This window comes from Brassica oleracea, chromosome C5 (assembly GCF_000695525.1).
Source record: "Brassica oleracea var. oleracea cultivar TO1000 chromosome C5, BOL, whole genome shotgun sequence".
In the NCBI taxonomy this organism is placed as follows: Eukaryota; Viridiplantae; Streptophyta; class Magnoliopsida; order Brassicales; family Brassicaceae; genus Brassica; species Brassica oleracea.
In genome coordinates this window covers 20,684,271-20,703,597 of record NC_027752.1, presented here as the reverse complement: position 1 = coordinate 20,703,597, position 19,327 = coordinate 20,684,271, and the positions used below count along the sequence as shown (strand labels likewise).

Sequence of the window (19,327 nt, the reverse complement as noted above, 5' to 3'; positions counted from 1 at the left end):
GTTGTTGCTAACTTATATTGTTAATGTTTGTTTATATAGGTATTGTGGACCTTCTGCATATATTAACAAAAAAGAAAGAAACAAATATTATGTAATAGTTAACATATATACAGTCTAAAAACGTTACATATCAGGTGTATAATTATCTTTTAGTTTTATTTGTTTCATACTTGGTGATTATATTATTCTGTTTGTAGTAAAAGTTTTCATTAACGTAAATATGTGCAAGTTGTTTCAGGCATACATCTACTTAAATACATGAATTCTATGTATCATGAAGATGTCATATGTGTAATACTCTTTTAAAAATATGTGTATTAAGGTTTCTGTTTTGGTGCTTATACTTTTCCATTTGTGAGGTAAGATTTTGCATCAATGTAAATATGTGCAAGTTGTTTTCAGATATATCTCTACTTAAATACATGAATCTACTTCACGCGCCTCTAGATTAAGATCCGTGCCTTGCGCGGGATGAGCATTATATAGTTTCAAAATTAACGTGGTTGTTTAATATTTTTTAATTTATTATTCATAATCATTGATTGTCATAATATATAATTTATAATCTTTTTAAATTAAGTTCTATACCATATAAAATACATAAATATTTTAATTTTGAAATTAATTTTGAAATTAATTTTGAAATGTTTTTTTAATAAAAGCTTTGAAAAAACATTGAGAACTTAATTTTTAAAAAAATTATAAATTACTAAAACTATTAATCTAACAATGAAAATTTTGTTCAGTAATTTAAAATTTTTGCTATAAAAGATACAAATGATCAAAAAACCATATGAGTAGAAATCATCATTTAATAGACATTAATATTAAAAATATATTATTCATGTTAATATCATTTAAATTTAATTATATATCCTATCAAATAGAAAAAAATATTGTTTGGATTAATAAAATTGATTTATATGTTTGCAACAGTTTAATTATATATGGAATAGTTACTGACTTTTAATTATTCAATATATATTTATTATTTCATAATATATAAAAAATATAATAGATAAAATAATTTATCTATATAATGTTCATCCTGCCCAATAATCTAGTTTTGTAGTATCATGAACATGTGTAATAGTGTTTTAAAGAAATGTATTAATGTCTATGCAAAACAATACGTTCGCTGATTGTCACGTATTATATATTGCATTTAGATTCAATCGTTTAGAGTAATGAGTATAAAATAATACTAATTCCTAAAATATGCATATATCAGTTTTAAAGCAGTAACAGTGATAATATATATAAATATATATATATATATATATATTTTTTTTTTTTTGTAACAATGATAATATCTGTGTGGGTTTCTCAAGAATGAAAAACTTAAAGTTAATTAAAAAAAAGGGTGAGTTTTCTTTCACGGAAGACTTTAAAATGTTTTTAGAAACTGGTTCTAGAGATGTTAATCTGTTAGGGGATGATGAAATGATCTTTTGTTTGATAACAGAGAAAATAGAAAAAGCAAAAAAAAAACACATAAACTAAATTTGTAGATAATATAAGAAATTATAATGTAACCAAGTAATTGTGTCTCCCGGGCCAATGGGTGAAGGCTTTAGGCACTCTAGAAGCAAACCCTATAAATTCAACCAAATAGTAGCTTCTTCTCTCGCCTTGGTGATAATCTCAAGCGCTGACGACTGTACTTGTTCAAAACAGAGCTTATTTCTTGCTTTCCAAATGTGCTACAACACCCAGGGAAAAGCCAGACGAACCAAACCACCTATGGTCTATCTCTGACTGCAAGATATGAGATGATGTATGTTCAAGAACACTGAATTGGACGACCAACCCGCAGGAGGGACGGGAACTTGCGATAATTCCCATATTTCTTTGGCTGCTTGACATTGAAAAAGCATATGACATATAGTCTCTTGACCTTGGTGACATACATGACAAGTGTTATCAACCGGAATGCCTCGAGTCTGAAGCTGAGCTTTCACAGTCAAAGCACCAGAAACCACACGCCAGAGAAAGTGACGAAGTTTAGGTGAGGTTTTGGTCTTCCAGAGTTTGGACCACAGTTGTTTTTCAATAGGAGGAATAGTGACAGGAGCTCCTGACCTGATATTGCTAAGAGATTCCAAAAATTTATAGCCACTCCGAGAGTCATAGCGTCCGTTCTTTGAGAGGCCCCAAATGACAGAATCCCCTCTGGACATAAGGATACTCGTATTTAGAACCAACTCAACATCTTCTTCTGCAATCAATTGATGGACCAACTGCACATTCCAAGAGCTCGTTTGTGGTATCAATAGATCATTCACTGATAACGTGAGATCCACCACTCCATCATGGCGATAACGTGGAGGTCTAGGAACCAAGTCCAACAACCAATTGTCTAGCCACACTTTTGTGTTCCTTCCATCACCAACCCTGTGAAACAAACCCTCCTTTAATAACTCACGTCCATGCATTATACTGCGCCAAGCATACGATGGCCGCACTCCCATGCCAACCTCCAGAAACTCAGACCTCTGGAAATAACGATGCTTCAAAAGACGGGCCAGGAGAGAGTTTGGTGATGACCATATTCTCCAAGCTTGCTTAGCCAAGAGAGATTGATTAAACTTCTCAATGTCTTTGAAACCCATACCACCAATTTCTTTCTCCGTACAGAGTTTTTTCCAGGCTACCCAAGAGATTTTCTTCTTGTTGTTACCACTGCTCCACCAAAACTCAATCATAGCACTTGTAAGCTTCTCGCAGACATCTTTCGGAAGTTTGAAACATGACATAGCAAAGACTGGGAGAGCCATTGCAACAGATTTCAACATTATCTCCTTCCCACCCTGAGAAAGAGATTTAGAAAACCAACCTTGTAGCCGGCCATGGAGTTTTTCACGAATAAAGCTCAGAAGTTTCCTCTTTGAGCCGCTAAAACATTCCGGCAAACCAAGATAGGACCCCTCGCCTCCTTCTGTATCAATTCCAAGAGACTGGGAGAGCCATTGCAACATATTTCAACATTATCTCCTTCCCACCCTGAGAAAGAGATTTAGAAAACCAACCTTGTAGCCGGCCATGGAGTTTTTCACGAATAAAGCTCAGAAGTTTCCTCTTTGAGCCGCTAAAACATTCCGGCAAACCAAGATAGGACCCCTCGCCTCCTTCTGTATCAATTCCAAGAATCAACTTCACCTCTGTTTTTGTATCTTACGGCACAAGAGAACCAAAAATTACAGAGGACTTCAACTGGTTAACACGTTGGCCTGACGCATCACCGTATAATTTAATACAATCCAGAATTTCTTTGGCCTCTTCAGCGTTGGCTTTACACAGTAATAAGCTATCATCAGCGAACAGCAAATGATGAACTAATGGGCACGCTTCAGTAAGCTTGATACCATGGAGACGACCAGCGGTTTCAGATGAGTTGAGACAACTAACCAAGGCCTCAGCACAAATAATAAAGAGAAATGGAGACAGAGGATCTCCCTGTCTAATCCCTCTCTCCGGTTTGATGTGTCCGTGTGAATTGCCATTCAGTAACACTGAGAAGGAGACTGAACTTACACATTCCATAATCCACCGGATCCAGATTTGGTCAATTCCCATACGCTCAAACAGAACCTCAAGAAAGGACCATTCGACCCTATCGTATGCTTTCGACATGTCTGTTTTTATTGCCATCCATCCCTCCGCCACCTTAGTGTTTGTACGCAAGCCGTGGATCATCTCATGGGCGATGAGGATATTATCAGAGATAATGCGTCTAGATACAAAGGCTCCTTGAGTTTCTGAGATAATGTCCGGGAGAATCAGTTTCAAGCGATTGCACAATATTTTCGAAATGATTTTGTACTGAACAGAGCACAAGCTGATCGGCCTCATGTCCTGCATCCGGCTTGGGTTAGTAATTTTTGGCAAAAGACTGATATGCGTGTGATTCCAACCCCCTGGCATGATCGACGTCTGAAAAAAATTCTGAATCTCAGCTACGAGACCCGGCCCAACAATGTGCCAAAATCTCTGGTAGAAGATGCCAGTCAATCCGTCTTCGCCTGGAGCACTGCTACCTTTAACATCAAAGGCTGCTTTCCTGATCTCTTCGCTGGAAACCTGACGTGTTAGGAGCTGATTCATCTCACCAGTAACTCTGCTTTGAAACCCAAGAAACAAAGAGTCAAGATCAACTGGATTTGAACTCGTAAACAGGTCACGAAAGACCTCCACTGCAAGATTTCCTTTGGCCCCTTCAGAGAAATGCTCCTGACCAAGATCATCAAGCAACATTAAGATACGGTTTTGAATTCTTCTTCCTTTAACACAGTTATGGAAGTACTTCGTGTTACGATCCCCCGCCTTAAGCCATTCTTCCCTACACTTCTGTCTCCAAAATAATTCTTCTTCACGTAAGGCCTCAGCAAGCTCCTTCTTTATACGATCCATGGTACCATAGGAAGGACATAGTTTCGACACCTCTGCTTCCAGAGCACCTCGCAAGCGAGTAATGCGGTCCCTAGAATTCAAATCAGACCTCCTTTTCCACCCCATAATTGAGCTCCGATAACGACGTATGCGATCCATAGTGCTACTGCGATCTTCTGTGCCTCCTTCCCAACTCATACGAACCATGTCCTCAAATCCTTCTCTAGACAACATCCTTTTATCAAAGAAAAACCTTCCCTTCATCGGATTATCCCTTTCCAGCGAGAAACAGACCCTAATAGGGCGATGATCTGAGGCCCAAAGATCCAAATACTCCACGTTAGCACGAGGAAATAATGAAAGCCATTCACTATTCCCAAATCCTCTATCCAGACGACATTGTACCCAGCCTGTTTCACGTCGACCTGCCCAAGAGAAACTGTTACCCGTATGTCTCAACTCTCTTAACTTGCAGTTTTGGACCATACTTCTGAAATTCCAGAAAGAAGATTCCTCTCGCACAGCTCCTCCACTTTTATCCTCATTCGAAAGTAACTCATTAAAATCTCCGACTAAAACCCACACTTCATCTCTTCTCTGACCCAAGTTTTCCAAACGATCCCAAACTACCTGGCGTCTAGCAGTTACTGGGTCTCCATACACACACGACATAAAGAAAGAAACTGATCCAAAGGAAACCTTCAGATCAATTATTCGCTTATCGCTGGACAACACAGTAACTTGGTAAGTGTCCTTCCATAACACCGCTAATCCCCCACTTAAGCCCTCAGGCTCAACTGTAATCAAATGATCGTAACCCAACTGTTTCTTCAAACCAAGAACGTACTCAAACTTCTGCTTAGTCTCCATTAAAAAAAATAAAATCCGGGTAATGCTTCCTACGAATGGCCCGGAGGTAACGAACTGTCTCCTCGCTTCCTGCGCCTTGACAGTTCCAGGAGAGAATGCTCATTAGGGAGGCAGCGGCTTCAATACGGAAGCCACCGTAGGATCTGAAAGTTTCTTGTTTTTGGTTTCTGCAATCTGTATAGAGGACACAACTTTCCTCTTTGAGCTCAAAGTATGGTCCGAAGTCTGTGGAATAGGCTGAGAAGCTCCTGCAACCAAACCTTTCCCTGCATTCCTTCTCTTCCAAGAAGAAGGACGTCTCCTCTGAATCTTGTTTGCTCCAACATTCCCATGGACTCGCCCCTCCGAAGAAGGGCCAAGCTGAAAACCCGACCCCAACAAGAGCATAGGTGCTGAACGAGCTGGGACTTTCGAAGCAGAAGACTCCGACTCATCATCACTCTTATCATCTCGTATCTGCCGAGAAACTTCTTTTGACTTAGCAGATGGCGTACAATGCTGCGCCTGGAGGAGCTCAGTGTAAGAATACACATGACCTTTCCCTTTGTCAAGCTCCTTTGTGATTCGCGTCATATGTATAGAAGAAGCTGCTTTATTCTCTTCAATTCCTTGTCTAACTCTTTCAATGCGAGCCAGTCGTTCCGTTTCATCTGAGTGAGAGATGTAAAGCATAGCCATTTTGCGATCCTCCTTTGAGAGCTCAGGAAACAAAACCGGGAACCCAGGCGGGCCATCAACTGGTTCCTTAATGATCGGACCACCAAGTTGCAGTTTCTGCGCACCCACCATCTTAGTTTCTCTGGGAACTCCTCTCTTCAGTAGGGGACATCTAAACTTTTCATGGGTAAGTCGCAGACAATGGAAGCAACGTTTATGAATTTTTTCATATTCAAACTCAATAGTAACAGTTCCACCTTCTGGAACATTGAGTTTACGCGTTGCTTTCGCTGGGTTGTTGGTATCAAAGTGAACCAAAGCACGAATATACTCCTTAGTGTGGGACACCTTTGGGTCGTATGCAATCACTTCAACAACTCCCACCTCCGAAGCCAGTTTATGCATTGTCTCTGTCGTGAAGAAAATCGCCGGTATATGACGAATACGGATCCAGACATCCAAAGACTGCAAGAAGTTTTGTGGGGGATTAGAGGTCCACCGTTCCAACACCATAGTCCAGTGATTGTAGGACCACGGCCTATCTTTTAGCACTGTCAATAGATCCTCCTCCCGTTGGAATACAAATTGGAATCGATCCCGTGACAGCGCAATGCCACGAACTATGCCGTATACTCTCCAGGCCGTTGGCATATACTCAATCATTTTTGTCACAGATTGACAGTCCGGATTAAGCAAGGGACCCATTAAACTCAACTGGGTCTCATCCATCACTCTGAATCGTGGACTATCCGGCAAGGTCAATGGTTCCTCCTCATCCAAAGACATCGCTTGGATCGCTTTTTGCAACAGATCAGCCATGTTTTCTCGACAGTTGAAACTTCCGACGTCGGAGATAGGGATAATTCGCACGTTCTTGGGTAACAGATCTCGCGTAATTGAGGTAAAATTGCCCTTAATAACACAGAATTCAATCATGATTTTTTGGGAAATCATCAGAAAAGGAAAACCTTGGGCAGAGAAGAGGGAATTTAGGTAAAATTCAGACGCGAAAGGAAAGAAAGAGGAACGAAAAAGGAAAAGGCAATAATCTAATAAATTAGAAGGAACCACTTTCCAAAATAGACCAGACCGTAGCAATAGCCGGTCAATAAAAACAGCTCACAAAGAGGGAAATAAAATATTAAAAAAGGCAATACGCCACCACACAAAAGATCGCCGGAAATCTCCAAGCTAGAGAGAAACACCCTTGTATCTTCTCCAAAACTTCCGAGTTTTGTCCTATAAGAAATTATATAAGAGAACAAAACAGTTTGATATCGTGGTTACTTAACTTTGACGTGAACGTAATATTCTGAGAAAAATTAGGAAGGAGTACCTAAAAATTAGGGATCGAAAATGTTTTTTCTTTAGTTGATTATTTTTTATTTTTTTGTAAAATATTTTATATTTGTCAAAATTTCATTTGTCAAGTGATTTGTGCTTTAGTATATAACGGATTAACTATATTATGGACTAACATTAAGGTCAAGTTGAAATACACTTAAAATCACATAGTGAAATGCAATTAGAATCCCTCCATTATAAGGAAAAATATAAATTATCGCCACCAATTCATGATCTGTGATCTCATCTTTAGGACCTTTCATATTATGTATGCAATTTATGATTGAAAATTATAGAAAGTTATATTCAGATGATCTCCACACAAATTTAGGTTATTAATTTATAGGAATTTTATATGTGATATGAAAATCCTTGATTGTCTTCTTTACCTTATTAGGTTGATATGCAATTATTATAGTTTGACGGATTAATATACATTTCAAATCCAAGTCTCTGAAACGGAATCGTTGATATGTAATTCGAATCAATACTATTAAAACTGAATGGCCTTTTTTGAGTTGCCCATCTTTTTTAACAATATTTAAACCATTGTTTTTGTTTATTTTATATTCAACGCTTTTCTTTTTAATGCAACACTTATTTCTTTAAAAAAAATGTCTTTCCCTTTTTGCTGTAACTAAACGCGTGTATGCAATCTAGAACATTGATGGAACATTGTGTATGCAATCTTAAACCACCGGGACAATTTCTTGAATGTACCATTTTTTTTGAAACTTATATCATCATGTTTCAACATTTAAGTTTTTTAGGTACAATCCCTGTTCTAAAAATCGGCCGCCTAGCCGCCTAGACGCTACGCATCATTCTTCCGCCCCGATTTATGCCAAATCGGTTTAAAAAATCGGATATCCGATTTTTTCCGCCTAGACCGCCTAAATGACCGCCTAGCCGCCTAGACGGCCGCCTAATCTATTTTTTATTTTTATTTTTATTTTATTTTTATTTTTTTTATTTTTTTTATTTTATTTTTAATAATATTTTTATTTTTTATTTGATCTAAAATTTTATAAATATCATTTATATTCATAATTTTGATGAAAAATACACTATATTAAGTTTATATATTCTATTTGTGTGTTTTATACAATCTTAAACATGAAAATGTATTAATGTTATACACAATTAAAGATTAACATGTTTTATAACACAGTAAACCATCTAAAAATTCTGCTCCGCATAATTTCCGATTAATCCCCGATTTTCTCTTTAGGCGCTAGGCCCAACCCGACCGCCCGACTAGCGCCTAGCGCGTTCCCGAACAGGGGTTACAATCGATGTTGTGTTTTTTATTAGTCAAGCTTCGACATTTGAAGTGTACATTCTTAACTGTGAAACTATACATTCAGTTCATTTTTATTAAAGTATCATTTAGTTCAAATCGACTGCAAGCTTATCAACACACATGCTGCTCTATTCAAAATTATACATAATGTGATCACGAAAAAAATGTTCAGTCATTTTATATACCGAAGCTATTAAGTTTAAGATGTGTGGAGACGATCCCCAAATACAAATATGTTTAATTTATTCATTAATTTTTTAAAATTAACACAGCAGCCTAATTATATGGATAATCACTAAACAAAAAATATCGGCCAACTGTGCAATATACTCGGCGAATGTATTCAATTTGCAGATCTTTTGCAAATCACGAACCAAAAAAAATTACCATAAAATAAAAGGCTAATTAATATTTAGGAAACTATTCTATATTTTCTAAAGTCACGTAAATTTAGTATAAGAAACGAAAACTTTGCAATTTTTATACTTAACAATAACGAATAATCTAAATCATAATTACCCAGCCAATCATATATTCTCATATCTTCAACGTAACAATAACATAAAATCAAAACAAGAAAGCGTGAATTTGGTAACTGAAATATCGATAATAATATACCAGAAAATCTAATGTTACATAACTTGAATAAACTTGATTGTCAAGATAATAGGTTTTCCTAAACTCACGGCCTCTATTTTATAAATAAACTAAATTGGAATATTCTAAATCTGATGCTTTTACTTGCCTTATATATATTGAGGATCTACACTCAAACCAGACACGCCATCTAGACTCAAAGCTTCTTTTCTAATATAATGTCTTCTAAAACAACTTGGTTTATTGAAGCCAAAGTCATACACACTTGGAAACCATCAAATGTCGGTTTTGGTGAGGCTTTAGAGATCATATTTGCAGACAAAAAGGTAAATAAGTACTGCGACATTTTTAAGTTTTCGGTTTAAGTTTTTTTTACTGAGATCATGATTTATGTGTTATTTTAATATAATTTGTTCCAGGGGATAATATACTATATACTAAAATGATAAATATTGTAATATTCGTAAATTTTTTTTATTAATTCATTAATCTTCAAACAATATTCATATGAAATTAATTAAAATCACCACCATAATTAATATAGAACAAAAGGGAAGAGGTTGTTTAATATACTGAAGGGCCATATTTTTCAATTAAGTCACGAAAATATAATAACTTGAACTCATAATATGTTATATTAAAAAATCAAAAGTAAATTTCTAAATAAATAAACAATACTCAAAACATTCAAAACACTTAAAATATCTATTGATTCTCTATCTAAATATTCAATCCAAAAAAATTTATATGTTAAGTTTATATATTTTGACATACATTATTTAAATCTATATGTAATCTATTATTTTCTTTTCAGATTTTGAAAAAATTAAAGTACATATGAATTTTATGTTTTAAAAAAAAAATTAGACGGGTTTTTCGAACTCAAACCGAACTAGCAAAGATCCCAAGTATATCAAACCAAAATTTATAAATTCCCAAACGGGGCTGACATTTTTAACCCGAAAATCAAAACCGAATACCCATTCTTTGCTTTTAAATTGAAATAATTGAATCAGAAATTGTCCCGCGTCAAAATCTAGTATTGTCTTAAAATAGTCTTCTTTGAAATCTATAACTTTACATAATTTTCGTAAATTATGCAAGGCCCTTCAATGCGGATTGCCCATTATTTTAATAATTGTATATTAGACATACCAATCGCATTTGTGAGTTCATATCTATGAGTTCATTTGATATGAGTTCATTTCATAAACTTATTTTTCTTTTTTTCTCATAGATATGAACTCACAAATGATATAAAACCAATTTTTTTCTTTCTCAAAAATACACTTATTTTTACAAGGGATTAATAAAATGCATTAATGACATTTAAGTCTTTTGATTTTGGGTCTAGAGATTACGCCTGGGCGTTCGGGTCTTCGGGCCGGGTTCGGGCCGGTTCTTTTCGGGTCCGAGTCTTTCGGGTCATAAATATTTAGACCCAATAGGTACTTAGAAAATTTTCGGGTCGGGTTCGGGTCGGTTCTTTTCGGGTCCGGGTCGGTTTGGGTCTATAATTAAAATACCCATAAAATACTCATAATATTTCGGGTCCATATCGGGTCATGGTCGGGTTCGGGTATTTAGGATCTGAAAAAGACATGACATACCCAATTCCATCAAATTTAGTTGATATTTGTCATATATATCTAAAATTTTACAAAATAACTTAAATGAAACTATTAATAATTAAAATAAAACATTTTTAAACTCTAAATTTTACATTTTAAAGCTTCATATTACTTAAACAATATTACAAAATAATAACAAATGTTGTTAACAAAAAATATTTCAAATAAATCATAAAATAATATATATATAAAATAGAACACAAAAATATCATAGTTTTAGATATACATGTTTTTAAGTCTGGTACAAATCGGTTCTTATCGGGCCGGGTCTATTCGGGTCGGTTCTTATCGGGTCCGGGTCTATTCGGGTCGGTTCCTTTTGGTTCCGGGTCTATTCGGGTAAAAAAATTTAGACCTAAAAGGTACTTGTAAATTTTCGGTCCGGGTCCGGTTCGGATATTTTTGGGTCGATTCCGGTTCGGATCTTCGGGTCCAGGTTAAAATGCTCAGGCCTACTAGAGATGCACCTAAATGGATCTATAAATAATGGGCCTATATATATAGGGGGGGGGGTTGCCAAAAATGACTCAAAACTTGATTTTGATTACAAAAGTGTATCCCAAATTCAACCAAATGCAAAAATAACTCAAAAGCCAAGTGAAATTAAAACAGTCCCCTTAAAAATAATTTTATAATTTTGTAAAAAATATTTTGATGGGTAAAAAAGTGAAATCATGTAATAATAAACATTTCTCAATGATGTAAATTTAGTTCATCTGAAATTGAATTATTTTCAACATAGATGAGTGAATGTATATTGGCTCATGAGTCAATGGTTTAGGGTTTGGTAACATATGTTATAATATTGTATGTATCTTTAGGGTTAGATTCTGAAATTTACCTTCATTTTTTTCTTTTTCAAATTGACTCATATATATTTAGTAAATATCTAATAACTTGATTTAAACACTTTCTAAGTTTTTTTTTTAAGTTAGAAAATGTTTTTTTTCTTAGTTATTTGATTATAGGGTCTTGAAGGCTCACATAAGACTTCTTAAGAAGTCTTCTGACATATCCCGCCCAAATTTTAGTAGAATTTAGGGTTTCCGCCTAAATTTTAGAAGAACTAGGTTTCCCGCCTAAATCAAAGTATTCCATAAGTCCTCCAGATAAAGTCTTCCAGATAAAGTCTTCCAGAGAAAATCTTCTCATTGATTAGATCTTAAAAATAATTTAAATTTTTTATAAAAAATAATTTCATGGGTTAAAATTTGAAATCATGTAATAATAAACATTTTTCAATGATGTAAATTTAGTTTATCTGAAATTGAATTATTTTCAACATAGATGAATGAATGTAGATTGGTTCATGAGTAATTGGTTTAAGGTTTGATAACATATGTTATAGTATTGTTGGTATCTTTAGGGTTAGATTTGAAATCTTATCTTCATTTTTTTCCTTTTTCAAATTGATTTATATATGTTTAGTAACTATCTAATAATTTGATTTAAACACTTTCTAGGTTTTTTTAAGTTTAAAAAGGTTTTTTTGCATAGTTATTTGATTTTAGGGTCTAGAAGACTCACAGAAAACTTAAAAAGAAGTCTTCCGACACATCTCGCCTAAAATTAAGTAAAATTTAGGGTTCCCGTCTAAATCTTGGAATAATTTAGGTTTCCCGCCTAAATCAAAGTCTTCCATAAGTCTTCCATGAATCTTACATAACTCTTCCATGAGTCTTCCATAAGTCTTCCAGAAGTCTTTTGGGTCGAAAATATTTAACCTAATTGGAATTTTTGTCTCCATATGTAAAGAAAATTTACACATTCTCTTTTTTTCTCTCAAATGACTGCAACAAAAATGTAATGTTTCTCACTCTAAAACTCTCCAACCTCTCTTTGAACATCAAAACACCAAACTTTATATCAATTTCTCACTTTTTCTTATGTCTTCTCACTAATTTATCTTCTTTTTGCAGGTTTTTCATTACATGCTTCTCATCTTTCACTCTTTCAAATGTAGATCTCTAAATTTTGGATATGAATTTATGTGTGTGTTTATATGTTAGATTCTAAAAAGCTATAGATTCAACATAGTGTGACTGTTTTGTTTATTTTCTAAGCATAAAATTTTCATTTTTGAAGTTTTTCTCTGTTTTGAAGTCATTTGAATGTTTTTGAATTTGCAGATTTTTCCAGATCTGAGAGACTTTGAAAGACGTCTCAGAAGACTCTCAGAAGACTTTCTAAGAAGGCTCAGAAGACTTCTCAGAAGCCTTCTTAGAAAGTCTTCTAATGCATTTTATGCTAGAAGACTTCCCACGAAGTCTTCAGGAAGTCTTCCGAAGTCTTCTGCCCAAAGTGGTACAAAGAGATGATGTGAAGAGGAGTCCAAGCTTATCTATGTTGAAGAATAATATCTAGCTGTGTAATAATTTTGTTTATGGTCTTTTTATGATTTGTATGTGTAATATTTTAATTGTGAATGATTTTGTAAACTCTAAGAGATGTTAATCAAAAGAATGGTAAATATGTTCATGTTTTGCCAAAATTACTTGACTTCATTAAAGTTATTGATGCAACATACAAAAAAAATATTTTAATCATTCTACCCACAAATAACAAAGCACAACAACACAAAAACTTAGTAAAATTTTCTAAAACTAAGAGAGAAGACTTCTCAAGAAACCTTAGTCAAATTCACAAAAGATCAAAATTGAATTTTAAGCGAAAGTTGAAATTTTTAATCTCATGGAAGTTAAAAATTGTATCTTATGAAGAAGACAACACAAACACAAAACATCAACTTAATAAAACAAAATCATCGGAGAAGACTTCTTATGAAGTCTTCTCCAAGTCTTCTATGAGGAAGACTTACAGAAGACTTCTCCGTTTAGCTAGAAACATTATTAAACATCAATGTTTGTAACTTCATAATTATCACCAATCAAGTTATAAATTCGATTCAGTAGTCCCAATATTTACTAATAAACATGAATTAGCAAGAATATATTAAAAATTCATTTTAATTTTGGATAAATTTGAAGTTTAATAAAGATTTACGTAGAAGACTTCTTTTGAAGTCATCCACGGAAGACTTCAAAAGAAGTCTACTCTGTGTAGACTTCAAAAGAAGTCTTCTATTTAGGTCATTTTTGCAATTGCAAATTTACTTAAGAAGTCTACTCTACAGAAGACATCTTCAGAAGTCTTACTTTGTAAATATTGGCTTTCTTTTGAAATGAGAATTTTTTCGAAATTCCCAGAGAAGACTTCTTTAGAAGTTTTCTCGGATAAACATGTTACTTTTGAATTTGACCGAAGTTAGTCAGAATTTTGACAGAAGACATCTAGGGAAGTCTACCTTGAGAATACTTCAAAAGAAGTCTTCTCCAAGTCTTCAGGAAGTCTTCTCAATGTCGCAAGAAGTCTACTGATTTACTTTTGCAATTGACTATATTTGACTTTTCGAGAGAAGACTTCTCTAGAAGTCTTCCGTCGGATGACTTCTCTAGAAGTCTTCTCTGGCGGGCAAAGGGTTGACCAAAACCCAGAATTAAACTAAAGAAGTCTTCTCATTGATATTAAATGTTTTACTATTTTTTTTCAATTGCAAAAGTAACCCACGCAGACATCTTCCGGCATTGAGAAGACTTAGGGAAGACTTTCAGAAGACTTTTGTAGAAGTTTTCGCGAGGAAGACTTCCTTAGAAGTCTTCTACAAAAAGTCAAATTTCTGACCAACTTTGGTCAAATTTAAAAGTAACATGTTTATCCGAGTAGACTTCTAAAGAAGTCTTCTCTGTGAATTTTGAAATTTTTTGTTTACAAAGGAAAGTTAGAAGACTTCTAGAGAAGTTTTCTATTAATTGCAAAACTAACCTATGCATTGACCAGAAGACTTCTAAAAAAGTCTTCTTCGTCAAACAAATCTGAAAAATAAAATGTAGTTCGTGATTTCATACCTTGAACTCGTGAGATGACTTGCGTGGTTTCTCCAATCACCCATAACTTCACCACAACAACTACCTACTCGTTAATCACCAAGAATCGTGAGCTTATGAACCTTACATAATTTGTAATCAAAATCTTCAGTTTTTTTGATGAATTTTGAGAGAAAGTGTAAGATATGTGGTTTGTGTGAATAGGAAATGAGAAAGGATGAGAAAAAATGGAAACTTTAGGGCATTAACACTCTCAATTTGGTAGTTCATGGTGGTTGAGGTATTGATGTCAATGACAAAGTTGTAAATATTTGGTGAAGATGAGGATGGTAAGGTAAAAACCTTATTTTCGAAAAAAAGAAAAAAAAGAAGTAATAGCATTTTTGTGAATAACTAGAACTTCTAGGGTGAATAGGACAAAACAAAGTTAAAAAAAAAAACATAGGTTATTTTTGTGTTTGACTTGAAATTTTGTCACTTTTGAAAGAACTCCATATATATATTTAAAAGATATACTAACTTAAAATTTAATATAAGTATAAATATATTATGAACTATAAATAAATTAACAAACATGAAAATATTATTTTCTTAAATCTACGTATCAATATTCAAAATAGATCATTCGAATATAATATAGATTTTCAATACAAACCAAAACTCTATATCTTATACCATATATCATATATATATTTGAATATCATTTTTCCATTTATAATGTCATTTTTACATAATATTGATATGGCAATTACGAATGTTTAAGAATATTTTAAAAACTATCTTAAAATCATTTTTTAAATCTAAAACAAAAATACAAACTTATAATAGGTTATTAATAACGAAAATAAACTAATATTATCATATCAATGAGTTTTTTTATATTATCATTTTTTATTTGGATAACATAATAAAATTTCATCAAATTCTAAGGAATCACAAATATATGTAATATTAATAAATATATGAGTAATTTAATGTATTTTTTTAAAAAAAATACTATGAGATATTTTGTGTTTTATCGGATCAATAGTATCAGATCGCTGGTTAATAGTGAGTTTTTGGATTTTTACCGGGTTCTATTGAATTTTTAATTAACGAATTTTTCATTAAATCCGAACCAGATTATATATAATGTATCAGATCTATAGGTTCAACCACGAATTTAGGTTGGATATGAAAACAAATCTAAAAATCAAACATTATTATAGAACAACTATTATATTTCGAACAAATTCCATATTTTGAAATGAAAAAAAACAAATGATAAAAACCTAAAAACTCAATTGTTATGGTTCGAAAAAAAAATAATGGTAGTTTGTAAATCAACTTTCGGTTAGTAAACGAAAAACAAACATAAGTTTATCAAGTTAATATATCAATATTAAAAATATACGACTTTCGATCAAGAGACCCAAATCATCGAGATACACAAAATAAAAGTAATTTAAGATGAGGAATTTGTTTCTAACAGACGATTGTCGTAGAGCGACAACCGATTTTGATGAATCGAACAAATTGGATCTTTCTATAATAACCTTTATTCTCTCTTTCACGGAAAGTACTTGATGAACTAAAAAAGAACAATTTTTTTTCTCTTTTTGGTTTTAGACTAGTACGAAATAAGGCCCACCATATTTTTGTAAGGGAAATTATCTCAAATAGCCTTTTTTTTCTTTTAGTTTTTATCACAAAAATAGTCTTCAGAAAATAAAATGACAAAATAATTTTTTTTATTTTGAAAATTTTAATAGATTTCTTTTTAAACAATTTGAATTCGTCTCCAAAACCCACCCCTTAAATCTAAGCCCTAAGTCTTAGATTAATTAATCCTAATGGTATAAATGCATATTTACCCTTCAATAAATCCTATTTTGGTCATTTTCTTCCTTGAAGATCTATTTTAATGAAAATAAACTAAAAAGAGCTATTAAGAAAATTTATCTTTCAGTAATTCTAAAATACGCAAGGTCTACCAAATATGGTTTCACAAGTCTATGAATTATGAATTAAGGTCAATGAAATAAAATCCACTATATAATTAAGACATTGCATTCTATTTCAATTTGATTGAATATATACCGTTCAATTCTATATACATCACATTATATTATACTAACCATGCAAAGTACAATTACGTATTTTAAATATATTATCTGTAAATTTATCTCATCTCGCGCAAGGCGCAGATCTTATTCTCGTATATAGTGTATGCGAAAGTCAAATGGGTCTATGGTGCTCTAAGTTATTAACAGAAAAAATGTCTAAATATTTCTTGTTTACGTTTGCATTCTATATTATGCAATACAAGTTTTAAATTACAACTTGTAAATTGTGCTAAAATAATTAATTAAATGTAATTATATTTTGAGATTTAAACTCATCAAACATTCTGAAATTTAGTATACTACTGTTTTAAATTATTTGCTTAAAACTTCTGACCAAAATATGTATATGCTTGCAACTAGGGTTATGGCCTCAGAATAGCGAGTTTTGAGAAACATTTTCTTTTGCCTCCAAACTTTTGCGGCTAATATATATATATATATATATATATATATATAGATAATTTGATTTCCAAATAAATTAAAAATATATCTATTGAACATTTAGCTCATAATAAATATTTTTTAAAACTCCATAAATATCAGAACTGACCATGTTTGAGACCATTATTTATAGATAATCTATAATATTATTTAAGAAGTAAATTTACTGATATAATTCTAACGATAATATCATAGTTAAATTTATATTATATTTACTTTAGTAATATTAAAATATTATATATATATATATATATATATATATATTTGTTTATATTATATTTGGTTTAATTAAACTCTATTTTAATATATATATCACATAAAATAGAATGGATCATCTATCTTTTAAGATTATTTTTTTAGGACAATCAAAATTACTCATTGTGATAATTTCTGAAAAAAAATTGGCAAAGAATAAAAAATATTTATACTACTATTTGCAAAGTGATTTTTTTTTTGCTATCAGGTTAAAAGTTAGAGCATTTAAAGTCTTTATTACCCTTAATAAATAATTAGATTAGATTTGTTAATATATATATTTATCCATAAATTAAAAAAAAATTCATTAATTTGATAATCATCATTATCTAAAAAGATTATAGATTATGTTATCCAAAAATATTTTACATCATAATATTTTTAAAAGTAATTTAAATCCATGTATATAGCTTTATGTATATATGAATGTTTTCACGTTTATTTTATGTAATAAATAATATTTTATTAAAATACAAAAAAATAGGGATAATTAGGAAAGTACTCTGTTCATGTTATCAAATATGAAAAATGCATTGATTTTTTTTTTTTGAAAATTACACTTATCCTTATATGTAAAAAGACATTTTGATCAGATTTCAATTAAATATTATCTTATAAAAGAATTTAAATTTCAAAATTATTGAGGTAAAATATATTAATGATTTTAATAATTTAAATATGAATTTGATAAATAATTTAAAATTTCAATGTTTTTCTTTTAAAAAATATTAATCTTATATACACAGAAATTATTATGGAACAAAATTATCAGTTTCCTAATGCATTATTGAAATCCCTCAAATTATTCTAAGGAGTTACTTTTACTCTCTCAAATAAGATGTTCAGTTGTAGTACTTAAGGATCAAATCTACAAGGAGCGAGAACACAAAATAGATCTAAAGCAGTAATAATTAAGCTAGAGAAATACGTTTAAAAGCAGCATATAAATGAAAGAAAGCATGGCGAACAATCAATTTTTCAGTTGATTGATTTGAGGTTGTAAACAATTAATAGAAATATCTAGATCTAGGGTTTAAGGCAATCAAGATTATAGTGATATATAATACTTAGATTGTCAATCCTAGAACTCGAAGTCTAATTCAAAAGGTATCTAGCTTCCGCTGTAAATCAATTCTATTGACTAAGTCCAATATCTCAGCTGTCGTTTGTTGATACGGATCGAGCGTTGATCGATGCTATTGACTTAGCTTCGATCGATGCTTTCTTAGGCAAGTGTTAGCGAATTGATCGATAGGTTCACTAATCTTAACTAAAACAGCTATAACTTGTTTCTAGCAATCCTAGCTCAAGAGAACCTATTCTGGTGCAGAACCTACCGTCGTAGTTGTCCACAATCCTAAAATGAGAGATCTAGTTAGCTAGTCTAGAACACAAACATTGCAAATAATTCCTTGAAGGATGTCTATCACCTGAGCGATTCTATAGTTTTGGCTAATCCTTCATAACCCTAATTAAATCTTAAATCTAACATGTGAATTACTCAGACATAGCAAAACAAAACATATCAATAATCTAAATAAACTGCAAAAATAGAATAAGGTAGAAAAACTGGAGTTCCAATACGAAGCTCTGAAGGAGTCTTGGATCTTCTCTCCAAACTTGTAAAAACTCTAAACTGTGTGGTATTAAAACAAGAAAGCGTGTGTTGCCCAATACAATAGCAGAGCACATAAATATTATGTCAAAGTCGGCTAGAGGTAATTCGGTAAATATGTGGAATTTTGAGCTTCAAGTCGGTCATGAACAAGCGGCCCGCTTTCGCGCGTCGCTGTCGATTGATGACAATAGATGTTTGTCGATTGACGACTGACTTTGAATGTCGACTCTGAC

General features: G+C 32.4%; 1 protein-coding gene across 1 annotated transcript; it reads right to left on the bottom strand.

The window, feature by feature from the left end:
• Nucleotides 1–5,361: 5,361 nt before the first annotated feature.
• Nucleotides 5,362–6,735, bottom strand: LOC106344745. Its single transcript, XM_013784059.1, has one exon. The coding sequence runs from the start codon at nt 6,733–6,735 to the stop codon at nt 5,362–5,364; it is 1,374 nt and encodes a 457-aa protein (XP_013639513.1).
• Between the last annotated feature and the right edge of the window lie 12,592 nt (nt 6,736–19,327).

Coding starts and splice junctions, on each gene's coding strand:
- LOC106344745 (XM_013784059.1), bottom strand. CDS start 6,735: ATGGCTGATCTGTTGCAAAAAGCGATCCAAGCGATGTCTTTGGATGAG.